At 48.7% G+C, this 27,467-nt stretch overlaps 1 protein-coding gene across 10 annotated transcripts in view; it reads right to left on the bottom strand.

Annotated features, from left to right (window-relative positions):
• Positions 1–27,467, bottom strand: part of MEF2A (myocyte enhancer factor 2A) — a 707,982-nt gene that overhangs the window by 123,443 nt on the left and 557,072 nt on the right. For 6 of the 10 annotated variants that reach the window (XM_085644519.1, XM_085644529.1, XM_085644522.1 and 3 more), the window contains 2 exons: positions 23,313–23,497; positions 8,055–8,078 (listed from right to left, as the gene is read on the bottom strand). In XM_085644519.1, the coding sequence (XP_085500645.1) occupies positions 8,055–8,078; positions 23,313–23,497 (209 nt within the window). The remainder of the gene's footprint in view (positions 1–8,054; positions 8,079–23,312; positions 23,498–27,467) is intronic. The other 4 variants (XM_085644526.1, XM_085644528.1, XM_085644525.1 and 1 more) reach the window with 1 other exon arrangement.

Raw genomic sequence — 27,467 nt, 5'->3', positions numbered from 1 at the left:
TTTTTAAGGCAGTTCAGGAATTATCTGGTATGTCATGTGCTCCCAAAGCCCCCTGTCTGGATAGCACTCAATGCAATTCCTTGGCGGACTTCTTTACGGAGAAAATTGACAGCATCTACGCGGGTTTCGGAGTTTTACCATCTGCTTCACCCAGTTCATCCATACAGAACCAACCATCCTTTCAGGACGACCCTGTACGGTCCTCATTTCCCCTATTAGATAAGTGGGAACTCATTTCTATGCCCGCCTTCCAGAAACTGCTGGCTGAGATCAAATCCGGCTCTCCCTTGGATCCCATGCCCCCTCAGATTCTCTGTACCCTAGCCTCCGTTTCACTTGACTGTATCTTGGCTCTCTTGAATGCTTCTCTCATTGAGGCAATTGTCCCTAACGTCTGGAAGCATGCAATGGTGGTCCCGCTCTTGAAGAAAGCCAATGCTGATCCCAGCAACCCAGCCAATTTCCGACCCATTTCCTTGCTTCCCTGCCTCTCGAAGGTGCTGGAGAAGCATATCAACCGTCACCTAACCACTCACATTGAATCAACGAACGTTCTTCATCCCTCCCAATCAGGTTTTCGGGCGGGCTTTTCTACGGAGTCCACCCTTCTGGGAGTCACGGAGACAGTCAGACGTCAGGTAGATAGAGGGGAGACGGTGGCTCTCATCCTTTTGGATTTGAGTGCCGCTTTTGACACCGTCTCCCATACCATCCTTCTTTCTGCCTTGAGGTCTGTTGGGATCTGTGGCTCCGCACTTGCTTGGATTTCCAATTTTCTTTCTGATCGCACTTTCCAGGTTTTCTCCCCCTCTTCGGTGTCTACTGTTCATAACGCCCCGTATGGTGTCCCCCAAGGCTCTATTCTCAGTCCTTTGTTCTTTAACCTTTATGTTAGACCCCTTGCTTTTCTTGCTGAACAGTCTGGACTATCTATTTTTTCGTACGCAGATGACACTCAAATCATTTTCTCTCTCTTCTAATCAGCACTTCTCCTCCTCATCTCTTCGTTCTGGGCTTACTGATATCGCCAATTGGATGCTGACTAACAAATTGAAGCTGAATGGTGATAAAACAGAGTTGCTCCTGTTCGGGCCGGACTCCGCTCTCTGGGGCCCGCAACATTGGCCTCAGCAAATGGGACCTTTGCCGGTCCCAGCAACAACAGCACGCAATCTCGGGGTCCTCTTTGACAATCAGTTATCCATGAGACAACATGTGGTTAAAGTCTCAGCCACCTGTACTACCATCATCAGGTGGCTGAGGAAGATCACATGGATGCTTCCCCCCGAAACCCAGAAGTCAGTAGTCCAGGCCTTAGTGACATCGCGGCTGGACTACGGTAATGTTCTACTTCTGGGTGCTTGCAAGGAGGTCTCCCGTAAGCTTCAAGTGGTCCAGAACATGGCTGCCCGTCTACTCTGCAATCTGCCCAGAACCACTTCTGTTTCCTCTTCCCTGCGCAGCCTGCATTGGCTACGCATAGCATCTAGGTCTAAATTCAAAGCTTTATGCTTTATGCACCGTATCAAAGCTGGAAAATCCCCTCACTATCTATCCACCTTAGTTCATCAATACTGTCCCACCCGCACTCTCAGATCCTCCACTCAATGCAGATTCTCTGTTCCCCGTTTCAAGCGTGCTAGAATTGGTGGGCGCTCTTTTTCCTACTTGGCGCCCTCGCTCTGGAACTCGCTTCCCATCCCTTTGCGGTCTGAAACATGCTATCTTAAATTCCGCAAAGGAGTGAAAACCTGGCTGTTCTCTTTGTAACTTGTTCCTTGCATTCCTGTTTGCTCTCTTTACTTCTGTGCCTCTAGCGCCGGAAAACCCACGGGTAGCTGCGCGCTCAACAAATTCATATATAATAATAATAATTATTATGGTGAAAAAATCTCCACTACCATCTCCCCGACCTTCAAAGGGGAACTCACCATCTCCATAACTGGAACCATTCTCATACAGGCCACCGACCCGCACCTCACCACTTTTGACCGCCACTTCCCCACACTTCTTTCCTCGTTACCTCAACTGAGCCGTCAAACCATATCTCCCCAACCCACCATCACCCTTACTAATAACGTGGAACTGATCCCATCTCCCTGCCCTGAAGAACCTCTCTCCAACTCATGGACATCCACCATTACTCACTATAATCACACTACCCCTATCATTACTCTCCGACGCCAAGCACCCACAACTATTACATCTACTGAGCACACCGGGAACAACAAACTCACAATTAACAAACACCACAAGACCGATATAGATCTTGACAGCTCGGACTCGAACTTCTGCCCTCCCGTGACCGAAATCCCCACAGGCACTCTCCGCTCGACCCCTGATAATCTGTACCCTCCCTCACAAACTACCTCTTCCTCCAACAAAGACCCTTTTCCCCCTGACCCTTACTTCCCCCATGTCCAACGTCATCTCCAATCCTGTGGTCACTCCCCCACCCCACTACCACTGCACACTCCCCCTCCGATGTCCCACATCCACAGACACAACCGGTCTCCACTGATTACCTCACTGACGACCCCCGTGACATCCCCATGGCCAAAATCGTCACCAATCCATTAAACTCGTTCCCCCCTATTATCATTACACGCTCCCCCTCCGCCGTGGCACATACACAACCTGCCTCCACCGCTAATCTCTTTGACATTCCCCTGAAATCTGACTTCTTACCTAGAATTTCTCTCCCTCCTCACTTGGACAGTAGACCTACTCCTCCTTTGAACCCCTTGAATGGGAGTATTACTAATCCGGCTCCCCGCGTCCAACCTCTCCCCTCTCCTAACCCCACTGATTCTGACCAATCCCCGACCCCTGTTCACTCTCCCTCCAAAGACCCAAGTCATTCTCGGCCCATGCCTAAAACCTTAAACTTTTTCAGCTCAATAGCACAGCAACTGAACAGAATGGAACTGAAAATTAACTCCCTTGCTGCTGATTTCCTATACTTACAACAAGATCTTCTCAACAGGACCAAGCCGCCGTGCTCCCTTTCCCCGGGTAGATTCCTCCCACCCCACTCAATACCGCTCCCTTGGCCCCTCAGTGCAACCCTCGTCCCACCAGTCCGTCAGGGAGTCAGGCACTTCAAACCCAACCGGGATCGCCAACCCTTTGATACCGAAACCTGAGCCAAAAGTCAGCCCCTTTCCCCATCCCTGTTATCGGCACTAACAGAATCCCTAAAAATATCCACTCGCCTAGACCTCCTGCTCAATACTCCTCTATCCACCTTACTCCCAGCATCATCGAGGCTCCCCGTCCTCTCTCTTGCATGCTCCTCAACTGCAGATCAGCAGTACAACACGCCACAGACATTGCTGAAGCTCTACTCGCTGAAGAAATTGACATCGCTTTCCTCACTGAATCCTGGCTCAATGTCCACTATACACCCATTCTTGACATTCTCACCCCTCCAGGGTACACCATCATCAGACAAGACAGATCAAAACGGCGGGAGGACTAGCCATCATCCACAAGGCAGGAATTCAGATTACCAAACTTAAACCTGCAGAATACCTATCATTTGAATACCTGGGTGTCGAACTCAATGCCAAGGGCACCTCACCCATCAAATTCCACACCATCTACCATCCTCCTGGAGAGCGTACCCTTTTCCCCGAAGAACTAACAGACCTAATATTACGGTTCTCCTTGACTGACACTAAAGTCGTGTTCCTGGGTGACCTCAATATCCACTGGAACGACCCAGAAGACTCCACTGCCCAGAACCTATCCAACCTACTTGAAATATATAACCTCAAACAACTCTGCAATAAACCAACTCACATCAAAGGTGCAACACTGGATGCGATCATTACCAACAATGATCTGGTCTCTCTGAGAGCGATTTCTCCCATTGACTGGTCCCACCACCACCTCATTCTGTTCAAGATTGACGTACTTGTCTTCCACCAACCTATTCGTGATGACAAACCTAAACACTGGACCAGAAATATCAAAACAATCCCTTTATCTGAACTCGAATCCAGGATTCATGCCCATCTTCAACTCCAACCCTCATCATCGACGGCCGATGACCTCACTACACACTAACTCAAAAATGACAGAGGTTCTAGGCGAAGTAGCTCCTCTCAAACTCAAACAATTGAGGCAAACCAAATCTAAACCCTGGTTTAACGTGGATCTGAATGAGGAAAGGCGTTAACTCAGACAAACGGAAAGGTCTTGGAGACTAAACCCCTCAACCTTACACCTAGCGCAACTTAGATCTGCTCGGCAAGCATACAAAAAACACATTTTCAGTGAAAAGGCGTCTTTCTTCCGCAGCCAACTAGATCTGGCAAAAAACAGACAGAGAACTCTTCAAAATTGTCAAAAGCCAAACTAACTGCACTCACTCTCAAGAAATCAAAGCCACCAATGAGCGTTGTGAAGAAATTGCCACCTTCTTCACTAATAAAGTCTCGAAAATTGATCAATCGTTCATCCAAACCTCTAACCCTCCTTCCCTCTTAACCTGCCCCACTCTAACCACCCCTGATCATTCAGAAAGAGTTCTTACCAAGGACAATCAGGTCTGCCTCCAGCTAAAAAACAATGTGTATTAGTCAGACTTTGAGCTATTGTCGGAAAATGAGGTTTTCAGTATAATTTCTAACCTAAAACCTTCCTCCCACACTATGGACCATCCCATCCACAATCATAAGAGAACTTAACCACACCATTTCCCCTTTCTGGACAAAAATCAACTCCTCTCTCACCTCAGGCTGTGTCCCAGACTCCCTTCAACTTGGACAAATCACACCCATTCTCAAAAAACCAGGGGCCGACCCGAATGATCTCAACAACCTCAGACCTATCTCCAACCTTCCATTCCTTGCAAAAACATTGGAGAAATGCGTTCTCCACCAACTCAACAAACACATTGATGAGTTCAACCTCCTCGACACCTTTCAATCAGGATTCAGGAAAGGCTGTAGCACGGAAACCGCTATGTTCAATGTCTCTGACGATATTCACAAGGCTTTATATGAAGGTGATGCCTGCCTACTCATCCTTATTTACCTATCTGCGGCATTCGACACAGTAAATCATCCAGCGCTTCTGGAGACCATGTCGAAGCGCTCCAGCATCAATGGCACAGTACTAAAATGGTTCACCTCCTTCCTTCAACACCGCTCGCAACAAATTAAAATCAACTCCTGTCTCTCGAAGCCAACAAAAGTCACACTTGGGGTACCGCAAGGCTCGATCCTCTCCCCGGCCACCTTCAATCTTTTCATGGAGCCCCTCACAATCATCTTGAAAAAAGCTGGAGTGAATTACCACCTTTACGCTGATGACACCCAAATATATTTCAAAATCAAGTATCCCGGCGACATCCAACACCTCAATGCCACTCTAACCGAGATCCAAACTTGGTTCAATGCTAACCACTTAAAACTCAATCCAGATAAACAGAACTAATCCTATTTTCTCCAAAAAGCAACCATCGTCCAATCCAAGAGTGGCTCAAGAATCTGGTCGCCCTAAACTGCCCCATCGTCCTATCCGACTCAGTTAAGTCTCTAGGCATCACCCTTGACAAGAACTTATCTTTGGAGGCCCACATCAAAAACTCTGCAAAAAGTGCTCTTTTCTCTCTAAAACACCTCAAGAAATTGAAACCTTCTCTTCCCCATGATGACCTCGAGACAGTAGTCCAATCCCTAGTTCTCTCTAAAATCGACTACGGGAACGCCATCCTAACAGGGACTCCAAAAGCTCACCTAGCTCCTCTAAGGGCAGTGTTGAACATGGCTGCTCGACTCGTATATGGAGTAAAAAGATTTGATCACATCACTCCAGCTCTCAACTCCCTCAACTGGCTTCCCATGGAAGTGAGGTGTATTTACAAACTGGCCTGCATCACACACAAAACCCTTCACTCTCCGGCCCCTAACTACCTGAATAACAAACTGATAAAAGCAGGTCAATCCAGATCGCTGAGAAGCTCCAACTCACTCCTTATTACTCCGAAACTGAAAAAGAAAACCACACAATACCGATCGATCTCTGGCAACGCTTCCAGGATGTGGAATGCTCTCCCTAGAGTCCTCAGATGCAACCCCTCCTTCTCCTGTTTCAAAAGGGACCTGAAAATCCATCTCCTTAAAAAATACTTTCCTGACCAACGTCAACTAACCTAGACTTCATTATCTGAGTTACTCCTCTCTCTTGACATTCAAGGATAGTAGGTGACCGGACTGTGTTAACCACCTTATCTTCCATGCTGTATTTTTTTTATCCCTGGTTTTGCTTCCTTACTGCCTGCCTACTATGTAATGCAATTTCCGTCTGTTTTTCTTTACAGTATGTATGTAAAGCGCTCCGATACCTCCGGGTCAAGCTAGCGCTATATAAAACTTTTAAAATAAAAATAAAATAAGAAAATGGTTCGAGAACTGCTGCACTCTGAGGGGCATCCAAGGTCTCGGTACACTGATCCATTAAGCTTAGATTCAAAACTGGATGATACTGGTTACTTGGCTGAATACATCTTAACCTTGTATAAATATCATTTATAGTGGACACCAATGAGAATGGAGTGCGTGGACGTCTCAATATATTGCAAATTCGTGTCGTTTAAACTTAGTGTAGTTGTTAGATACAAAAAAAGTCAAGAAAACCACAAGAGGGCGCCGTAACCATGCTAAAATCAATGCAGAATTTTGCGAAAATAATGAAACCAAGAAGCTCGAAACACCTTATTTTTTCCTAAACACACACTACTTATCATTGGTACTCTGCACGGAGAATGAATAACTGAAAAGATAAGTCGGTGGCTGTCATTGCCACATAAACACATGGAAATAAGCAAAACAAGCAAGTAGTAAATAGTACAGATTCGTGAAGTGTGACCATGGTGACATGTAAACAAATTCTAAAACCCTCATGGCTGCATGTGGCTGTGAAAAGGCAGTCTAAACAAGCTGCTCTCTGACAGTTCTTTGAATCACGTTGAGCTTTTCAGAGGTAGATTATTCCTCGTTAACTAGATGAAATGTGCATGAGGTGACGTAACCAAGGGATTAACCTCCGCGCTACACAACAGCTCTACGTCCATCTTGTTTGGTAATTTAAAGTTGCGGCGAAAGACAGCGGTGGCACAAATTAGGGGGGGAAAGGATTACATTTGGAACTGCTACAATTTTTTTTATATTGTTTAATAGTATTTTTGAGAAATGAAAACACACTTGACAAAAAACACATGCTTCCTAACACCATAAATTCAAGGAGCCACAAACACTAACAAGCATGCAAATACAGCTCCGTGGCGTCATGCAGTCTTTGCCCAGAATTATACACAGACATTAAAACGAAATAGGGAAAAGTTAACGCAGCGTTTCAACTAAAGTGTGACGTCACGCCTCGGGGGCTTACTTTACGTTCATAGAATTTTCTATGTATGCTGTAGCCACAACTGCGGAACGGGGCCGTGTGGAAGAGCAGGACAGGTTCACATAATTACCCGATTCTCGGGGTCAAGGGTGCTTGCGGGCGCACATTTTGAAAATGGCGCACATTGTGCTGTCATTGGAAGGGAATGGCCGCCGCCGTTCGCACGACTCGCCGGCCTGCTGCGGTGCAGCGGGCCAGTAAACAGGAAAAGGCCCTTGTGGTTTGAGACCGCGGCGGAGCACAGCAAGGACTGAACCGGGCTCCTGAAAGAAGGTGACCTCACCAGGGCTGATGTAACCGCCTCGAGAGAAGGAGACATTCACTGCCCTGCTCACACAATGGGAGGAACTCCGAGAATGAAGTCATCAATTGAAAATAAAGAAAAACATGACAAAAAGGAATTTAGTCTCTTCTTGGAAGTGTTACCAATGTCTTATCATGGGCAATGGCTTGCAGTGGTGGAAAATATTTTTTCCTCAAACTGAATGTCAACGGCAAATTTGAGGATCGTGTTCTGGTTCAGTGAGTGCATGCACAGTAACCACGAATTTAAATGTCTACCGTGCAGTGAAGTGTTGTAATATGCAAAACGTGAACTACATCATCATGCTCATGAGGTAGGACCTCGGACTCACCAAGTCTAGCTCATCCTCCTCCGTCTGTGATCGCAAACAAGAGGGAGACAGATTACTAAAACACAGCTTCAGCATTATAGTGCGGCAAAAAGACAATAACGACCCCCTGATCTCTCTCCCTCTCACCTCACCCCCCCGCCCCCCCCCCACACACACTTATGGGCATGCTAAAAATCAGTGAATAATGTACCTTACCCTCCGGAACTTGACCCTGGGGTGACAGAGGCGATGTGCCACCAGTGAAAGACAATATCCTGGCTTCATGCAACGGACACATTCAATGGGGAAACCAATCACTTAGTCATATTCTAGCTATGTAGACACTAGCTTGAATACCGGTGATGTACATTGTAAAATGAACCATTTGATGTGAACCTAGTTACAGAACAAAAGGACACAAATGTGCACCAAACTGCTTGCAGAACTGCTTGCAGAACTGAAGTTTTTGCACTATGAAATGGTGTCAATGAATGTATGCACAATTCCTTTTTGAAGAGATATATATATTAAAAAAAGTGGTTTTAATGGTATTATTCCCTTAGAGGAGGAGATAGCATTTAATTACAAGGCCTCACGCCGGCCTTTCATGCGATGCAGCGTTCTGAGACTTTTTAGCTTAGATTTGCTCTGAAGGGACCGATGAAGGTTGAGTAGACTTGATACATTGTAGTTGATTCTGGTGGATCATACCCGAGGATGATGGAACGAAACTGACCAATACCGTGAAAGTATTGTCCCTTTTTTGTATCTTTAATTATTAAGCAGAGTGACTTTAGATCTTGGTCCTGAGGAATGCCACGCTCTCGTAGTCAAGGAAGGGAGAGAATGTGGCCTAATGGTTTGGGCGGTTGACCTCAGAGCTGGGGAACCGGGTTCGAGTCTTGGCAGGGATGCTAAACATTCTGTAATTCTGGGCAAATCACTTGATCTCCCCGTGCCTAAAAAAATAAAAAATGAACCCGTCTGTAAGGTAACTAGTGCTCATGTAAAGCGATCAGAAACCTCCGGGTTTAGTTCGCGCTATAAAAACTCCACACAAAAAAAAGGTTGAAACATGTTGACCATTATTAAATGAAGGGAATATCCATATCAATTTTCACTTAGCTTGTTTTTTAGCTCTATCCATTGGGGGCACCAGAATTAAAGTTTATTTTGCCCACCAACAGATAGTTTTAACCCACTCTATTTTCTGTTTTTGTACTCTGCCCCTCCCTCTCCACATAAGAAATAATATCTGCAGAATTAGTGACAACCCCGCTCCTCTCTTGCAAGAGAGTTGTAGCCCACACTGGTACCGTGAGGTCCCAGTGTAAAGAGGGGACCCAATGATGAAGCATGTCACCTTTTGGGTGAGTGAGGGTTCTCGTCTTAACGAACAAGTTACTAACCTTCGGTAACGATGTATCTGTAAGAAACATTAGTTAGTTAGATTCCTCACCTTAGAATATCCCCAGGCGTCAGACTGGATCCGGAAGATTTTTCGTCAGCAATACCCCTTGCGCGTCGCTAGGCGTCGTCTGCGACTCCACGTCCGTCGTCGGCGTCGTGCGCCGGGATGACGTCGTCGGAGTACTTAGACGCCGCTCTCGCGCGCTGACGTCAGTTCTTGTACATAGCCTTCCGCGCCAGGAACGCAGAGCCATGCAAAGACCGACACTGGTGCCAAAAATAAAATCTAGGGGCCTGAAAGGACAACCTTAACCCTAGATGTCAGTTCGCAGAACGGGGAGGATGGGTGGGTCGGTGAGGAATCTAACTAACTAATGTTTCTTACAGATACATCGTTACCGAAGGTTAGTAACTTGTTCATCTGAAAGAAACACGTTAGCTAGATTCCTCACCTTAGAATAGATACCCAAGCAATACCATCCCCGGTGGTGGGTCTGCGAACCAAGATCACACCAGAAAGTCCTGGAGGACAGAACGGCCAAAGAAGCCATCCCTCCGGACTTGGCTGTCAAGGCAATAATGCCTGGCAAACGTGTGTAGCGAAGCCCACGTTGCCGCCTGACAGATGTCCTGCAAAGGGACACCCCGTCCCAAAGCAGTAGTAGCCGCTGTGGCCCGAGTAGAATGGGCGCGCAGCCCAACAGGAGGGTCCTTTTTAGCCAAGGAATAGCAGATTTTTATACACAAAACGACCCACCGAGAGATGGTTCGTTTGTGCACAGCTTTCCCCTTCTTAGCGCCCACGTACCCAACAAAAAGCTGGTCGTCCACCCGGAACTGTTTGGTGCGGTCCAGATAAAAGGAGAGCGCACGTTTTGGGTCCAGACGGTGGAGCCTCTCTTCCTCTTTGGAAGGATGCGGAGGCGGAAAGAAGGTGGGCAAGGTGACAGACTGCCCAAGGTGAAATGGGGTCACCACTTTAGGAAGAAAGGAGGGACGAGGCCGAAGGACAACCTTGTCTGGATGAACAGATAGAAAAGGAGGCTTTGAAGATAAAGCCTGGAGCTCACTCACCCGTCTAGCCGAGGTGATGGCTACCAGAAAAGCAGTCTTTAGAGTTAGAAGACGAAGAGGGCAATTGTGAAGAGGCTCGAAGGGAGCGCACATCAGGAATGTCAAAACCAGATTCAAGTCCCACTGAGGCATTACAAAAGGGACAGGAGGGAACGTGTGTGTAATGCCTTTGAGAAAGCGTGTAACCACAGGGGACTTGAAAAGAGAAGGCTGATCAGGAAGCCGCAAGAAGGCGGAGATGGCAGCAAGATAACCTTTCAGGGTGCCCAGGGCAGAGCCCTGCCGGGCCAGAGAAAGAAGAAAGAGGAGAACCTCAGAAAGAGGGGCGGAAAGGGGATCCACAGCCTTTGCTGTGCACCATGCCACAAATTTGTTCCACCGGCAGGCGTATACCGACTTTGTGGAGGGACGCCTGGCTGCCAGAATGATATCACAGACTTCAGGAGGCAAGTCAAATGGCATCAACTGCCGCCGCTCAATCTCCACGCATGGAGGTGGAGGCTGGACAGGTTCGGGTGGAGGACCGTCCCCTGCTGCTGCGACAGAAGATCCTCCCGAAGGGGCAGACGTATCGGGGGATCGGTCAACAGACTGAGTAGCTCGGGATACCAGTATCTTCGTGCCCAATCCGGAGCCACCAAGATGACTTGGGCCCGGTCGCGCCGGATCTTCTTCAGCACTCTGGGCAGAAGTGGTATAGGCGGAAAGGCGTACAACAGACCGCAACTCCACTCGTGACGAAAAGCGTCGCCGAGCGAGTGCCGCCTTGGAAATTCCAACGCGCAGAACTGCTGACATTGCGCGTTCTCTTCGGTGGCGAATAGATCTAACCAAGGCTCTCCCCACTGCTGAAAGAGGCCTTGCACCACTTCGGAGTTCAGACGCCATTCGTGATCCATCATGCACCGGCGGCTGAGTTCGTCTGCTCTGGCGTTCAGAGAGCCCGCCAGATGTTGAACCACCAGGGTGACGCCCTGGTGTTCCAGCCATGTCCAGAGGCGCAGAGCCTCCTGACAAAGGGTCCACGACCCCACCCCGCCCTGTTTGTTGCAGTACCACATGGCGGTGGTGTTGTCCGTGAACACCTGCACGACACTTCCCCTGACAGAGGGAAGGAAGGCTTTCAGTGCAAGCCGGATCGCTCTCAACTCCAACAGGTTGATGTGGAGACGAGACTCCGCCGGAGACCAGAGGCCTCTGATCTCCGCCTCTCCCATATGGCCACCCCATCCCAGGAGGGACGCATCCGTCACTACGACATGCTCCGGTTGGGGAAGGGAGAGGCTCTTGCCCTTGACCCACTCGCGGTCCGTGAGCCACCACTGCAACTGCTGTGCAGTACCCTCCGAGATCAAGACATGGTCGGACAGGTTGCCGTGATGCTGGGCCCACTGAAACTTCAGGTCCCACTGCAGAGCCCGCATGCGCCGCCTGGCGTGATGCACTAGTAGGATGCAGGAGGCCATCAGCCCCAGAAGCCGCAACACTAGCCTGACCGAAACCCGGGATAGAGGCCGAAAGATGGGAATCAGGGCCTGTATATCCCGGACCCGCTGTTCCGGAGGATGGACCCGGAACTGCGCCGAATCGAGAACCGCTCCGATGAAGAGGAGCTTCTGAGAGGGACTCAAGTGTGACTTCGGCACGTTGATGGAAAACCCCAGCAAATGCAGGAGATCCGCCGTAGTCTGGAGGTGGGAGACGACTGCCTGGGGCGAGCCCGCCTTCAACAACCAGTCGTCGAGATAGGGGAAGACAGGGACCCCTGATCTGCGCAGATGAGCTGCGACCACCGCCATCACTTTCGTGAACACCCGAGGGGCACTGGTGAGGCCGAAGGGGAGCACGGTAAACTGAAAGTGCTCTTGGCCCACCGTGAACCGCAGGTAACGCCGGTGGGCCGGCAGGACGGGGATATGGAAATATGCGTCCTGCAAGTCCAACGCTACCATCCAGTCTCCAGGGTCTAGGGCAGCTAAAACCTGAGCCAACGTTAGCATCTTGAACCTTTCCTTTCGGAGGAAGGCATTGACGTTCCGGAGGTCCAAGATAGGGCGCAGGCCCCCCTTGCCCTTCTTGGGAACCAGAAAGTAGTGGGAATAACAACCACGACCTACTTCTGGACCCGGAACGCGCTCGACGGCCCCCTTGGCCAAGAGAGCCGAAACTTCCTCGCGGAGAAGATCCAAATGATCCCCCGAGATACGGTGGTGCTGTGGTGGCATGGCTGGAGGGGTCGTCTCGAAGGGGAGGGAGTAGCCCCTTCGGACGATTTGCAGCACCCACCTGTCCGATGTTATGGACCGCCAGTGGAGCAGGTGATGGCGAACCCTGCCGCCCACTGGCGTGGTATGGGCCTGAAAGCTCGGACTAGGAAGGCTTTGAGGCGGATGCTGCCGGGGTGGATGTGGGCTGACCACGTCGTCCTCCATTTCCGCCACGGCGGAAGCCACGTCCGCGACCGCGCGCAGGTTGGTTCTGCGGCTGGTGGCTTTGCGGACGTGAGGAGGCGCCCCTTCCTTGGCCACGAAAGGGGCGAAAAGCGGAGGTGTGCGCCCGCGGAGCCGAGAGGCCCAAGGACTTGGCCGTAGCCCGGGAGTCCTTAAAACGGTTCAGCGCACTGTCCGCCTTCTCACCAAACAGGCGAGTGCCATCAAAGGGCATGTCCATGAGGGTGTTCTGGACATCCCCGGAAAATGACGTGGACCGCATCCAGGCGTGGCGGCGGAGCGCCACCGTGGTGGAAATCGCCCGACCTAGCGAGTCCGTGGTGTCAAGCCCACATCTTATGGCGTGCCGTGCTGCATCCCTCCCATCGGCCAAAGCCTGGGTAAGACGCGTCCGGACCTCCTCCGGACACAGGGGCAGCACGCCCTCCACCGTATCCCACAGGGAATGGGAATAACGGTCCAAGAGACAGGCGGTATTTAAGGACCGCAGGCCCAAACTAAGGGACGAGAACAGTTTCTTGCCAAACTGCTCGAGTCTCTTGGAATCCCGGTCCGGCGGAGCGGTCGGGAAGGAGGACTGGGAAGTAGAGGCCTGGATAACCAGACTCTCGGGGGTGGGGTGTTGGGACAGGAAACTGGGGTCGCCCGGAGCAGGGCGGTGGCGCCTGGCAACGTTCCTATCCACAGGAGGAACTGTGGAGGGCTTGGACCAGGTGCCCTGCAGAACGTCAGTGAGGGCCTCGTTGAACGGCAGCAGAGGCTCAGTGGAGCTTGCTGAGGTTTGAAGCACCTCAGTGAGGATGTTGGTCCTCACAGCCACGGCAGGCAACTCGAGCCCAAGGGCCTCAGCCGCCTTGCGCAGCACCACAGAAAATGCTGCACCCTCCTCCGAAGCCACGGTCGGAGGAGAAGTGAATCCAGCGTCTGGCGAGGTGTCCAGTCCGCTGGCCTCCCCCAGTTCATCCGCCCAGTCCTGAGAAAGCTGTGACTGAACAGCCAGAGGGTCCTCGAACCCCTCCCAGTCGCCCCCTTCTTCCGATTCCTGATAAACAGGAGGAATGATCGGAACCGGACTGTAGAGATGGTAGGTCTCAAGCGGCGTCGGATGCGGCGTCGGCGGACGCCGTGCCGGCGTCGGGTCCGGATGAGGGCTAAACCGGGGCGTCGGCGTCACAGGCGTCGGCGTCGGCGGCGCCGGTGACGGCGTCGGTGGTTCAGGCGTCGGCGCCGGTGGAGGAGTGACAAGGTCAACCGGCGTCGACTGGGGCCCAGGCAAGGGCCCCGCGGGGACCTGCGGCGTCGAGACCGGAGTCGTCGACGGCGCCGGGGCCGGAGCCGCCGGCACGCGAGGTCGCCCAGTCGAGTCCGCGGGGCCCGAAGGCGCGCCAGCGGGCGTCGACGGCGGGGCCAGGCTCCTCATGGCCGAGAGGAAGGCACTGATCTCCGCCGGCGCCGCGTCAGCCCCAGGGACCGGAAGGTATGGGGGCGGACGCGGCACCTGCGGCTCCGCCGGAGCCGCGGGGGTGGAACCACTTGGACCCTCGGCCGAGTCGCGCGACCGGCGAGGGGAGTCCGAAGAGCGATGTCGCCGCTTCGACTTCTTAGAGTGTTTAGACTTACCCGACGACTTGGAGCCCGACGAGCGATGGTGGCGTCGGCTAGGGCTCCGCGAGCGATCCTTGGACCTCCTCCTGGACCGGGATCGCGCACGACGCGGAGCCGAGTGGCGAAGCTCCAGAAGCTTGCGGGACCGCTCCCGCCTAGCCTTCGAAGTCAGGGCCTGACAGTCGTTGCACGACTCCGCGTCGTGGTCGAGGCCTAAGCAGTAGAGGCACCGGCGGTGGTGATCGGTCACCGACATCAGTCGATGACAATCTTCACAAGCCTTGAACCCAGGCATCCTACCGGCACCAGATGTCGACAGACAAGGATCAAAAATGATCAAAAAGATTTAGTCAAAAAAGACTAAAAGGGGTAGCTCTCCCGGATCTGCGCTTACTGGCGCGGAAAAAAGAAGAACTGACGTCAGCGCGCGAGGGCGGCGTCTAAGTACTCCGACGACGTCATCCCGGCGCACGACGCCGACGACGGACGCGGAGCCGCAGACGACGCCTAGCGACGCGCAAGGGGTATTGCTGACGAAAAATCTTCCGGATCCAGTCTGACGCCTGGGGATATTCTAAGGTGAGGAATCTAACTAACGTGTTTCTTTCAGATACTAGAGTGCTTTGCAGTCCCTCCTGTATTTCTGGTTTCTTTTCTATTTTTTTTTCCACCAGCTACATACATAGTGTGAGTTTCAATTTAATTACAAGGCACAGAATACTAATGTTATTACATACTGTGCTTGTACTGGAGTCTGTTTACTTATTGGTGTGATGCTTGCTGCAGCTCTCTCTCGATTAGTCAAATGATAGAAGCAGTCTCTTCGGCTACGAAAGATGCCCTTAATTTTCACCAACTATTTCAGCCTAAGCCAAAGTCGCAGAGGAAGCAGGGAAAGTGCTAGGGTCGAATATTTAATGACTATTCCTGGCACTAAGTTTTAATAACTTTCTGCGTCTTTTTGGTAATTTTCACCTAATACTAGGACCTCAGTCTCTCTGCTCACTTTTATGGTAATAAGCAATGGAAAATGTGTACTCTCATTGGTGCCCAAAGGCTTCCTGTAAGTTTTGATGAACAGCAGCTACAGGCTAATGGCCCCCACATTACTAAAGGTTGGTAGAATATTAATCTACCTTATTAGTAGCCAAAAAATAAATATTTAGGGTTCTATCAAATGCACACTATGTATTTGTTCATCGTTCCCCTGTGATACATATTTGTTTTTTAAACACTATGCTATCATTGCCAATGTGGGAAAGCAGATTTGTCCAACAGATTCCGGGTCCAAGGATCTACACCTGAATGTCAGGATAATCAACAACTATGGAATTGTCTGTGTCTCTCTCTCTCTCTCTCTCTCTCTATCTGTGTCTGTCTCTCTCTCTCTCTCTCTCTCTCTCTCTCTCTCTCTCTCTCTCTCTCTCTCTCTCTCTATCTGTGTCTGTCTCTCTCTCTCTCTCTCTCTCTATCTGTGTCTGTCTCTCTCTCTCTCTCTCTCTCTATCTGTGTCTGTCTCTCTCTCTCTCTCTCTCTCTATCTGTGTCTGTCTCTCTCTCTCTCTCTCTCTCTCTCTCTCTGTGTCTGTGTGTCTCTCTCTCTCTCTCTGTGTCTGTGTGTCTCTCTCTCTCTCTGTGTCTGTGTGTCTCTCTCTCTCTCTGTGTCTGTGTGTCTCTCTCTCTCTCTGTGTCTGTGTGTCTCTCTCTCTCTCTGTGTCTGTGTGTCTCTCTCTCTGTCTATCTGTGTCTGTGTCTCTCTCTCTCTCTGTCTATCTGTGTCTGTGTCTCTCTCTCTCTCTGTCTATCTGTGTCTGTGTCTCTCTCTCTCTCTGTCTATCTGTGTCTGTGTCTCTCTCTCTCTCTGTCTATCTGTGTCTGTGTCTCTCTCTCTCTCTGTCTATCTGTGTCTGTGTCTCTCTCTCTCTCTGTCTATCTGTGTCTGTGTCTCTCTCTCTGTCTATCTGTGTCTGTCTCTCTCTCTCTCTCTGTCTATCTGTGTCTGTCTCTCTCTCTCTCTCTGTCTATCTGTGTCTGTGTCTCTCTCTCTCTGTGTCTGTGTGTCTCTCTCTCTCTCTGTGTCTGTGTGTCTCTCTCTCTCTCTGTGTCTGTGTGTCTCTCTCTCTCTCTGTGTCTGTGTGTCTCTCTCTCTCTCTGTGTCTGTGTGTCTCTCTCTCTCTCTGTGTCTGTGTGTCTCTCTCTCTGTGTCTGTGTATCTCTGTGTCTGTGTATCTCTGTGTCTGTGTATCTCTGTGTCTGTGTATCTCTGTGTCTGTGTATCTCTGTGTCTGTGTATCTCTGTGTCTGTGTATCTCTGTGTCTGTGTATCTCTGTGTCTGTGTATCTCTGTGTCTGTGTATCTCTGTGTCTGTGTATCTCTGTGTCTGTGTATCTCTGTGTCTGTGTATCTCTGTGTCTGTGTATCTCTGTGTCTGTGTATCTCTGTCTGTGTATCTCTGTCTGTGTATCTCTGTCTGTGTATCTCTGTCTGTGTATCTCTGTCTGTGTATCTCTGTCTGTGTATCTCTGTCTGTGTATCTCTGTCTGTGTATCTCTGTCTGTGTATCTCTGTCTGTGTATCTCTGTCTGTGTATCTCTGTCTGTGTATCTCTGTCTGTGTATCTCTGTCTGTGTATCTCTGTCTGTGTATCTCTGTCTGTGTATCTCTGTCTGTGTATCTCTGTCTGTGTATCTCTGTCTGTGTATCTCTGTCTGTGTATCTCTGTGTATCTCGGTGTTTGTCTCTCTCTGTGTGTCCCTCTCTCTCTGTGTCCCTCTCTCTCTGTGTCCCTCTCTCTCTGTGTCCCTCTCTCTCTGTGTCCCTCTCTCTCTGTGTCCCTCTCTCTCTGTGTCCCTCTCTCTCTGTGTCCCTCTCTCTCTGTGTCCCTCTCTCTCTGTGTCCCTCTCTCTCTGTGTCCCTCTCTCTCTGTGTCCATCTCTCTCTGTGTCCATCTCTCTCTGTGTCCATCTCTCTCTGTGTCCATCTCTCTCTGTGTCCATCTCTCTCTGTGTCCATCTCTCTCTGTGTCCATCTCTCTCTGTGTCCATCTCTCTCTGTGTCCATCTCTCTCTGTGTCCATCTCTCTCTGTGTCCATCTCTCTCTGTGTCCATCTCTCTCTGTGTCCATCTCTCTCTGTGTCCATCTCTCTCTGTGTCCATCTCTCTGTGTCCATCTCTCTCTGTGTCCATCTCTCTCTGTGTCTGTGTCTATCTGTGTCTATCTCTCTCTGTGTCTATCTCTCTGTGTGTCTATCTGTGTCTGTCTCTCTCTGTGTCTCTCTCTGTCTGTCTCTCTCTCTCTACATGTCTCTCTGTGTCTGTGTCTCTCTCTGTCTGTGTCTCTCTCTCTGTGTGTGTCTGTGTGTCTCTCTCTGTGTGTGTCTATCTCTCTCTCTGTCTGTGTGTGTCTGTGTCTATCTCTCTCTCTGTCTGTGTGTGTCTGTGTCTATCTCTCTCTCTGTCTGTGTGTGTCTGTGTGTGTCTGTGTCTGTGTCTCTCTCTCTGTGTCTGTGTCTATCTCTCTCTGTGTCTGTGTCTATCTCTCTCTGTGTCTGTGTCTCTGTGTGTCTCTCTCTCTGTGTCTGTGTCTCTCTCTCTCTGTGTCTGTGTCTGTGTCTCTCTCTCTCTCTGTGTCTGTGTCTCTCTCTCTGTGTCTCTCTCTCTCTCTCTCTGTGTCTCTCTCTCTCTCTGTGTGTCTCTCTCTCTCTGTGTCTCTCTCTCTCTCTCTCTGTGTCTCTCTCTCTCTCTCTCTGTGTCTCTCTCTCTCTCTGTGTCTCTCTCTCTCTCTATATATATATATATATATATATATATATATATATATCCAACTCTCTCAGAAGGGAGAAAATAGGGTCGCACTCCGCAAAAATTGAATAATGTCCTTTTATTTCAATTTAGCCCATTGGTAATTGCAACAAATCCAAAGAAAATCAACGCGTTTCGGTCTTGCCTCAAGACCTTGATCACGATACTGTGGCCCCACCTTGCTCACACATATAAAGGTATTCTCAGTCTAAGACACTTCCTGTCATGTGATCACAAGAGCATTGTGGGAGTTGTGGTTCACAAAATAAAATAATTTTTCTCTTTCCTTAATTACATTGAAATCAATCAATTTAAATAAAATGAATTACATGTGCAATCTGTATGAACAGAACTCTGTACGAGATTGCAAACCATAATACCACAATAATGTCACATTTTAGAAAAAATATTCCACAAAATCTTTTTGATGCCACAACTGCTTTGTGCATACCCCTCCAGTGGGGTGTTGAGATTATGCGTATACATCGGGCTATTGTGTCCTAGTAAGATTGCAATTTGGCACCAATACGTTATTACGGGACAGAAATAAGGCAACAAAGTAATGTCTTTACAATTAAGAGTTACATTTTTTTTTTTATATATGTATCAATAAATGTTCAAAACATTTAGGCTGCACAAGAGACCTAAAAAGAATCCAGAAATTAGAGATCAGTTCGCTTCAAAGGTGGCTGTATAGTTCCTCGCTTTGATTAAGGCCATGAGGTGTTAATGTCCTGAGTTTGATAATGTAGCGAGACTCTTTTTGGCGTAAAGTTTTCTCTCTATTGCCACCTCTGATGGTTAGTGGAATTGATTCAATGCCATAAAATTTCAGGAGTTTCCAATCATTTGTGTGCGTTTGTTCCATATGTTTGGCCACAGCATTGGTGGCATCCTTATTTGTTACTGCTCGTGTATGTTCTAAAATAAGATTTTCAGTTCACAAGTGGTGCTGCCCACGTATTTCAGTTTGCATGGGCATTCGATGACGTAAATTGTGAATTGACTTTTGCACATACACATATATATACAGAAAAAATATAACTAGCATAGGAGACTAGCACTTGTGTGGCCATGTGTAGCCATAACTACTCTTGCTCTGGGATTATTTGTCTGTAAAAGTATGTTAAGCACTTATGTCGAATATTTGTCATGAAGCCAACCTTCCTGAAGGCATGCTTATGGTGGTAACATGTCCCTTGCGCCAAGATCACTCCAAATAGGACGAGGATGACTGAAGGAGCAGCTGAGAAGATGGAAAACCATTTATTCTCATGCTAAAAAGAAGGCCATGGGCTTACGATCTTCATTCAACCACCGACTGCTTTACTGGATTTTGCTTTACTCCACCAACCATTGCCGTGGGCAGGGACTTCTATACAATACACATGGGGAATAAGGCCAATTTAAAATGCAAGGAAGCCCAGGACTTCAGGCAACCTCCCCAGCTTAAGGCGGGTACAAACTGTGGTCAGATGAGCAAAGCTGATAAACAAGTACAAAAACAAACCCTGTCCGTTATTAAATACTCGATCACTTGTAAAACATAAGTTTCAATTTGAATGTCTCTTACAGTTAGATAAGCCGGACCTCGTTTTTCTGACAGAGACTTGGACAGATGCAAGCTCAGACCCGGACTGGAATTTGGCCCTTCCCCCGGGATATGCAGTGGCAAAACAGGATAGGACGGAGGGTATAGGAGGGGGTATAGCCCTGATCTACCGAGATCACCTAAAACTGCATTTCGAGGCCTTCACGCCGCTCCCTAAAGAGGCGTTACATTTCTCCTTAAAACTAAACGATTGTGCTACGTTTCAAGGTCTTCTTGTTTATCGGCCCCCGGGGCCTAGAACTGCTTTCTCGCAATCCCACCTGAATTTCCTAGAACTAAGCTTGGACTCCGACTCACTTACCATTCTTGGTGATTTTAATTATCATCTTGAGTTAGGGAGTAACCAAGATACAGCGAGACTCTTGGATAATCTAGCAGAGTATGGTCTTACCCAATTAGTGTCTGAACCCACGCACTCGGCAAGCCATACGGATTTTTACAAACGACCCAGAAATAACTATGACTAAGATTATACCTCTACCCTGGACTGATCACAGGGCCATATACTTTGAGGTAACTAAAATTAAGCCTAGCCATTCGATTTCCATCCATGCTATCAAGGAGAGGGTCCGGCAATGGAATAAGATACAAGGGGGTGATTTGGAACAGGCTCTGAACTCTGGTCAGCCCACCTTGGTCAGGGCCAATGATATAGCAGCTGACCAGTTCAATAACTGGATCATGGCTAGCTGTAAATGGCATTGCTCCCGAAACAAATAAAATAGTTAAGAGTCTCAGCAACTGCACCTTGGCACAGTCCTGACCTTAAACGCGAAAAGATGAACTGTAGAAGAAGTGAACGGACCTGGAGGACCGACTACAGTTCTAAGCATTAGGCAGCTTACAATGCAAACCTAGAAAAATACAAGAAGGCCATCATTGAAGCCAAGCGGGCGTATTTTACTGCTAAAATTGGGGATGCCAGAAATTCCTCTAAGGAACTTTTTAAAACCGTTCATACATTAGTTAAACCACAGCATACCGCTCAGTTCAGACCAGATCAAGCTTTTTGTAATGAAATGGCAACCTTCTTTCAGAGTAAAGTGCAATTGATCTATAATCTTTTAAACTCCGCTACTGCTATGTCTGGCAGCAACACTCCAACCATAGAAGCCTGAGCAGCACACTGTAGGCTCTCACGCTTTAGGGCACTATCCTTGGAGGAGATCCATAAGCTCATACTATCAACAAAATCGGGTTCCCCGAATTACCCCTGTCCTCCAGCTATATTTCAACTAGTATCTAAGACTATCAGTATACATCTTACCCCTCTTCTGAACCAGGTCTTAGATACCAGCCTATAGCCCAGCGCTTGGAAAAAAGCCTGTATTAGGCCAATCCTAAAAACCAGCCCTCGATCCTATGGAGACCAAAAATTATCGGCCGATTTCTAGGTTGCCGATGACAGCAAAAATCCTAGAAAAAGCCATTCACAAGGAGCTAATACAACACCTAGAAGAGAACAATCTGCTGGACCCGACGCAGCATGGTTTTAGGCCCCGCCATTCGACTGAGACAGCCCTAATATTAGCTGCTGAGGGGATTCAGAAGATAGTTGAAGGGGGGGTCCTCATCCTCTTAGACCTATCAGCTGCATTCGATACCGTGAACCACACGGTATTGGTGCAGAGGGATGAGGGAATAGAGGATACCGCTCTGACCCTCCTCTCTTCTTTTCTAGAAGACAGGGAGCAGAACATTCACTGGGAGAATCTACAGTCTGAGACTTTCCGCAAGGATCTGCCTTGTCACCAACTCTTTTCAACATATACGTATCCCCGCTGTCCAATCTTGTCAGGAAACATGGCTTTTCCTTGATCATGTATGCCAATGAGTCACAGCTCACGATATCAGTATCTAAACAACCAGAGAGGGTGGCCAGCAGTTTTCATGCCGGTCTGAAAGACATCATGATCTGGATCAGCCAAAACTTTTTGAAGATAAATACTGACAAAACAGGTCCTCGAGTTTGGCAAGGGACCTGCCTTATGGAACAGCTGCTGGTGGCCAACAGAGGTGGGAGATTGCTCTCGCCCTGTCACCAAAGTTAGGAATTTGTCTGTGATCTTTGATGATCAACTCAACTTCTCCGCCCAAGTAAACCATCGGAACTCCTCTTGTTTTTTCCTTTTGAAAATCTTGAGGAAAATCTTTCCTTTCATTGCACATGAACTCCAAAAGACCGTTGTAGTGACACTCTTTCTTTCCAAGTTAGATTACTGCAACGCGCTCTTTGTGGGAATTGATAAGGCGCAGAGGAGGAAGTTGCAGTCCCTGCAGAACGCTGCAGCCAGACTGCTCCTGCACATCCCTAAAGGTCGCCCCACCTCGGATGCCATCAGGACTTTACACTGGCTCCCAGTCCAGCAGAGAGCCGATTTTATGTCCCTTTGCTTGGTGCACAACGCCCTCTACAGAGGAATCTCCGGGGATATACAGAAGCTGTTCTCCAGGTACTCTTCCATCAGAACGCTTAGATCCACAACGATGGGCCTTATCTGTATTCCAAAAATTCATAAGACAAGGTGGGGGGGGCCGTACTTTGTCATTCTGTGCGGCCAATCTTTGGAATCAGATGCCGTCCATACTTCAACTCCAACCTAACCTTTTTATGTTTAGGAAGGAGCTGAAAGCTTGGTTATTTTCTACGATCTAACAGTTTCATTTATAGCTCTCTAGTACCATGTACCTCAATCAGCGCCAAGACACCACGGCATTCGAGCGCTTAACAAGTAACTAATCAAATCAAACTGCTACCATTCAGCCGGCTAGCGAGAAGGTGAATGGGGGAGGGAAGTGCATGGTAAAGATGGAGCTGGATTAATAACACTCATGAACCAAGGCATCAATGGAAAGGATCGATTGACGCAAGTGCTCATCACATGCTGACCTTCACCTGCCTTTTCAGGATATTCCAAAGCAAAAAAGATTTCATTCAGACTAATCTGCAACAGGCCTAGTTGTACCAGGTGAAACCTAAACTACCTCAAGCAGTAAGCATCTACATACAGCGGAAAGCAACTTAATGATTTAAACACAAACAGTACTTATTATGTGGGAATCATGCCTGGGAGAAGTACTGTCCTTGTCTCTCCATCCCTCCCTCCTCTATAATAGAACAACTTAATGAACAGAGGAAGACTGCTTACCAGAAGATCAGATGTCCAGACAGGCCTCTGTCAGACATTCGACTGATCCTTCCGCTAACCTTAAAAGCTGATGAAGAGGACCTCGCTTGTCAGGAATTCTTTGATTTCCATATGGGCTAATTTGACATTCATAAAAACATTCATGAAACTTGTTCAACGCAGAGGGATCCTGACTCACCAGTGGGGGCATCATGCCCTTGCTGGAAGGCGGGATGACCACGCGGAGATCCGGCTTACGACTGTTCATGTTGAGACTTCCTCCCGGTGGTGGTGGCGACTTGGACGGCATCACCTTGCCCATCCCGTTGCCACCTGTGCTTCCTAGTAAGCCAGGAGATGCTCGAGCGTTCACAAACCCATTTCCTATTGTGGGAAGAGATAAAAGAAACAAAAAACACATGATAGTGTTACCACTCTCAACACCAAACTTCACAGATAAGTACAATATCAGCTGTATGAAAAACACTGCTAGCATCGCCTTGCATTAAGCATTATAGAGATAAGCATCTAAAACAGTAAAACTCTTGTTTATTACATTGACTCGGTTTTCTTCTGCAAATGAATGGAGATTCTGGCACTGCTGCAGACACTCGAGAGTTTAAAAGGAAAGCTCCAGCAGAATAAGACCAGATTTACCAATGAACAGTCATCCAAAAGGGAAAATGAAGGAAAATAATAAAATCCAGCACACCCACAAGAACAAACCAATTCTCTAGAAAGGAAATACATCATATGCCATCCTCACACCAATAAGAACCGCAGGAGACGACACCAGCAAAGGTGCACAAGAGTTGGGAAGAAACAATACCCAGCATTTGGTTTCTTTCCACCACCATGAGACTCTTCAAATCTCGGTGGTTCCAAACTTGGACCTGTAATTGCTGAGGCAAGCGTACCTTGGACAGGGCTGTGACACCTTTTCTCACCGTGGCGATTTAAAAAAACAAAACAAATCTCTGTCCTTTGTTTTTTAATATAACCTCATACTTCACTCAGCATTTTATTTGCACTTTGTGGTAATTCACGCTCTCACCTCGGTCCACCGCAGGGCTTCTACCCTGATTTTTGTGGAGGGTGTGGGCGTGTGCACGCTTTCCTTGATTGCTATCATCTGCTCAGGCTTGGGGGAGGCGGCGCTCTGACGGTCACGTGACCTAGAGCTCCTCTACTTAAATCCAATGCCACTTCTCCCGCAGCGGACGCGCCCAAACGGGGCCAGGGGCCACGACCCCGGTCAAAAGTGCATAAATCGGCTGAATCTCTCTTCTAAACAACTCCTAGCTCTCCGCCCCCCAGTTAACCCAAAATGCACCTGGTTCACTGCTGACAGCCTAGCTGTGAAGGTCTGTCCCTGCTGAAACTTTGCCCCTGTCACTTCACAGTCCCTCCGCCTCACCTTTCCTGGTACTGAATCCTACCCTCACTCGTTAGTCCGGCCCAAAGATTTTACGTTCCTCAGTCTAAATTGCCGATCACTCCCCAAGCATAAAATGGAGATCCTTGACCTTCTTCTAGACGAACAACCTGACGCTTTGTTCCTCACAGAGACCTGGCTCCATGAGAGTGCCGGCCCTGATGTGGCAGCAGCACTACCTCCCAATTATGCCATCGTCAGGAAGGACAGAGTGACAAAAAGTGTGGGGGGGTGGGGATAGCCATCATCTTTAAAAATCTTTTTCAATGCAAATTTGATCCGTTAGACTTTCCCAACTGCGAAGCCGCCCTATTTAAAATATCCCTCAACCCCAATTTCACACTTTCCGGCGTTTTAGTCTACCGCCCGCCAGGACCCCCAACCAACTGGGCTTCATCCTTTCCCAACCTCATAACCCCTTTCCATTTAAATTCCAAGAATTTCTCAGTTCTAGGCGACCTAAACCTACAGCTTGACGATCCCCTTAATTCTACCTGCAGCAACTTCATTTCTGACCTCGCAGCTATGAATATTAACCTACTAAATACAGGCCCCACTCATAGTGCCGGCCACCTGCTTGACCCAATCTTTTTGGGCCTTCCTCACATCCACTGTGCCCCGGAAACACCCATATGCTGGTCAGATCACTTTATATCCAAATTCTGCCTAACGCCCCTTTCCTGCCCTACCCCTTTTTTTCCCTTCCCTCAAGGTCCCCAAAAGAGACTGGCAACAACTGAATATTGGTGTCCTCAACAAGCTCTTATGCGCCAACCCACCCACATCCGATTCTACAGTTGAAGTACGTTCAGGAAACATATACGATTGGCTTTTAGATACTCTTGCCTACCCCTCAAAAATAAAAAAATAAATAACCACCGACCTCCAGCCCCTTGGTTTGACGAAGCTCTAAAGGCTGAGAAATCTAAGTGTAAAGCCTTGGAACGGAGATGGAGGAGAGACTACACACCTGATTCCAAAGTTGTCTACAAAAAAGCATTAAAATTATACCACAACTGTAACTCCGCTAGGGCTAGCTTTGTGTCCAAAACCATCTCGGATGCCACTAACTGTTCAAGAACACTTTTTGGCCTAGTTAAAGAGCTTGCCGGCTCTGAGACCCAAGCAAAACCTCTGCCTTTAAATAAAGGTCAATGTGACAATCTTGCCCAATTTTTCACGCAAAAAATAGAGAAAATTTATTTTGAAATTGCTAACTCGCATATAAGCAAAACCCCAGTGTCTCAATCCATCATCTTACCCCAGACCTTACCCTTACCACACCTCACTGTCCCTCCCCAAACGGTTCCACAGCTAGTCTCTTGGCCACCTCTTGACCTAGACTCCTTGATAACCATCCTTGGAAAGGTCAAATTCGGTTCCCCGAAGTATCCCCTGCCAATCTCCACACTAAAACAGCTGGACCTCTCTCATCTGTCCGTCATCCTGAATGCTCTAAATTCTTCCCCGCTCGAATCCACAGTCCCTGGGCATTGGAAACACGCCATGGTAACCCCTCACCTGAAAAAGCCCTCTGCCGACCCTAGTGTCCTCTCTAATTATAGACCCATCTCACTCCTGCCTGCCTTCTCCAAAATTCTTGAGACACACATTCACTCCCATCTCTCTGTTTGTCGAAACTCACAAAATCCTCCACCCCTCTCAATCCGGCTTTCGAACCGGATTCTCCACGGAAACCACACTGTTGGGGGTCACAGAGAAGTTGCGCCATCATCTCGACACTGGGGACACAGTCCCACTGATACTGTTAGACCTTAGTGCGGCATTCGACACTATCTCCCATTCAGTCCTAATCAACACACTGAAGTCTTTGGGCATCTGTGATCCAGCCTTGGACTGTATTACTTCTTTTTTAACCATTCGCACTTTCCAGATCTTCTCGGTCACAGACACTTCCAACATTTACCAATCACCCTATGGTGTGCCCCAGGGCTCCATCCTTAGTCCTCTTCTTTTCAATTTATGTCAGGCCCCTAGCAGACATAGCAGAACAAGCAGGCCTAACTCTTTTTACGTATGCAGACGATTCCCAGATCATCTTTTCCCTCTCCAGTACTGACCCCGGCTCTACATCCCTTCTTCAGACAGGCCTAGGGAAAATTGCTACATGGATGAACCGCAATCACCTGAAGTTAAATGGTGATAAGACGGAAGTCCTCATCCCAGGCAAAAAGATCTGTGGGGCCCACTACATTGGCCTGCTGAGATGGGCACCCTCCCCAAACCCTCCAGTCATGTCCGTAATTTGGGGTTAACTATCGATGACTCTCTAACCATGCACCATCAGGCAGTAAAGGTCACAGCCATCTGCTTTACCATCTTGAAATGGCTCAGGAAGATCATCTGGATGCTCCCAGATGACACCCAGAAAACAGTGGTCCATGCCCTGATCACCTCTCGGCTGGACTATGGAAACATCCTTTACCTTGGCTCAAACAAAGCAGTGACTCGAAGACTGCAGTTAGTACAGAACACTGCAGCAAGATTACTTTGCAAGGTTCCCAAAGCCACCCCGATATCTGGGTACCTCCGTAACCTACACTGGCTCAGGGTGGAGACCCGCATTAAGTTTAAAACCCTGAGCTATATGTTCAAGATCAAAATGGGAACGGCACCACAGTATCTTAACTCTCTTGTCCGTCCCTATGCCCCCACTCGCCATCCACGATCTACCACTCTCTGATATTTCACAGTACCTAGGTTCAAACTATCCAGGATGGGGGGGGGGGGGGGGGGGGGGGGAGTGGGAAGATCTTTCACTTACCTAGGTCCATCACTGTGGAACACCCTTCCTCTCGCCATACGCAAAGAGACTGTTTACACACGCTTCCGAAGATCACTCAAGACCTGGTTATTTAACCAGTAACTCCTTCTATTACTGCCTTCTATTAGCTACAC

Source organism: Triturus cristatus, chromosome 3_1 (assembly GCF_964204655.1).
Source record: "Triturus cristatus chromosome 3_1, aTriCri1.1, whole genome shotgun sequence".
Lineage (NCBI taxonomy): Eukaryota > Metazoa > Chordata > Amphibia > Caudata > Salamandridae > Triturus > Triturus cristatus.
This window is presented reverse-complemented; position numbering and strand designations above follow the sequence as displayed.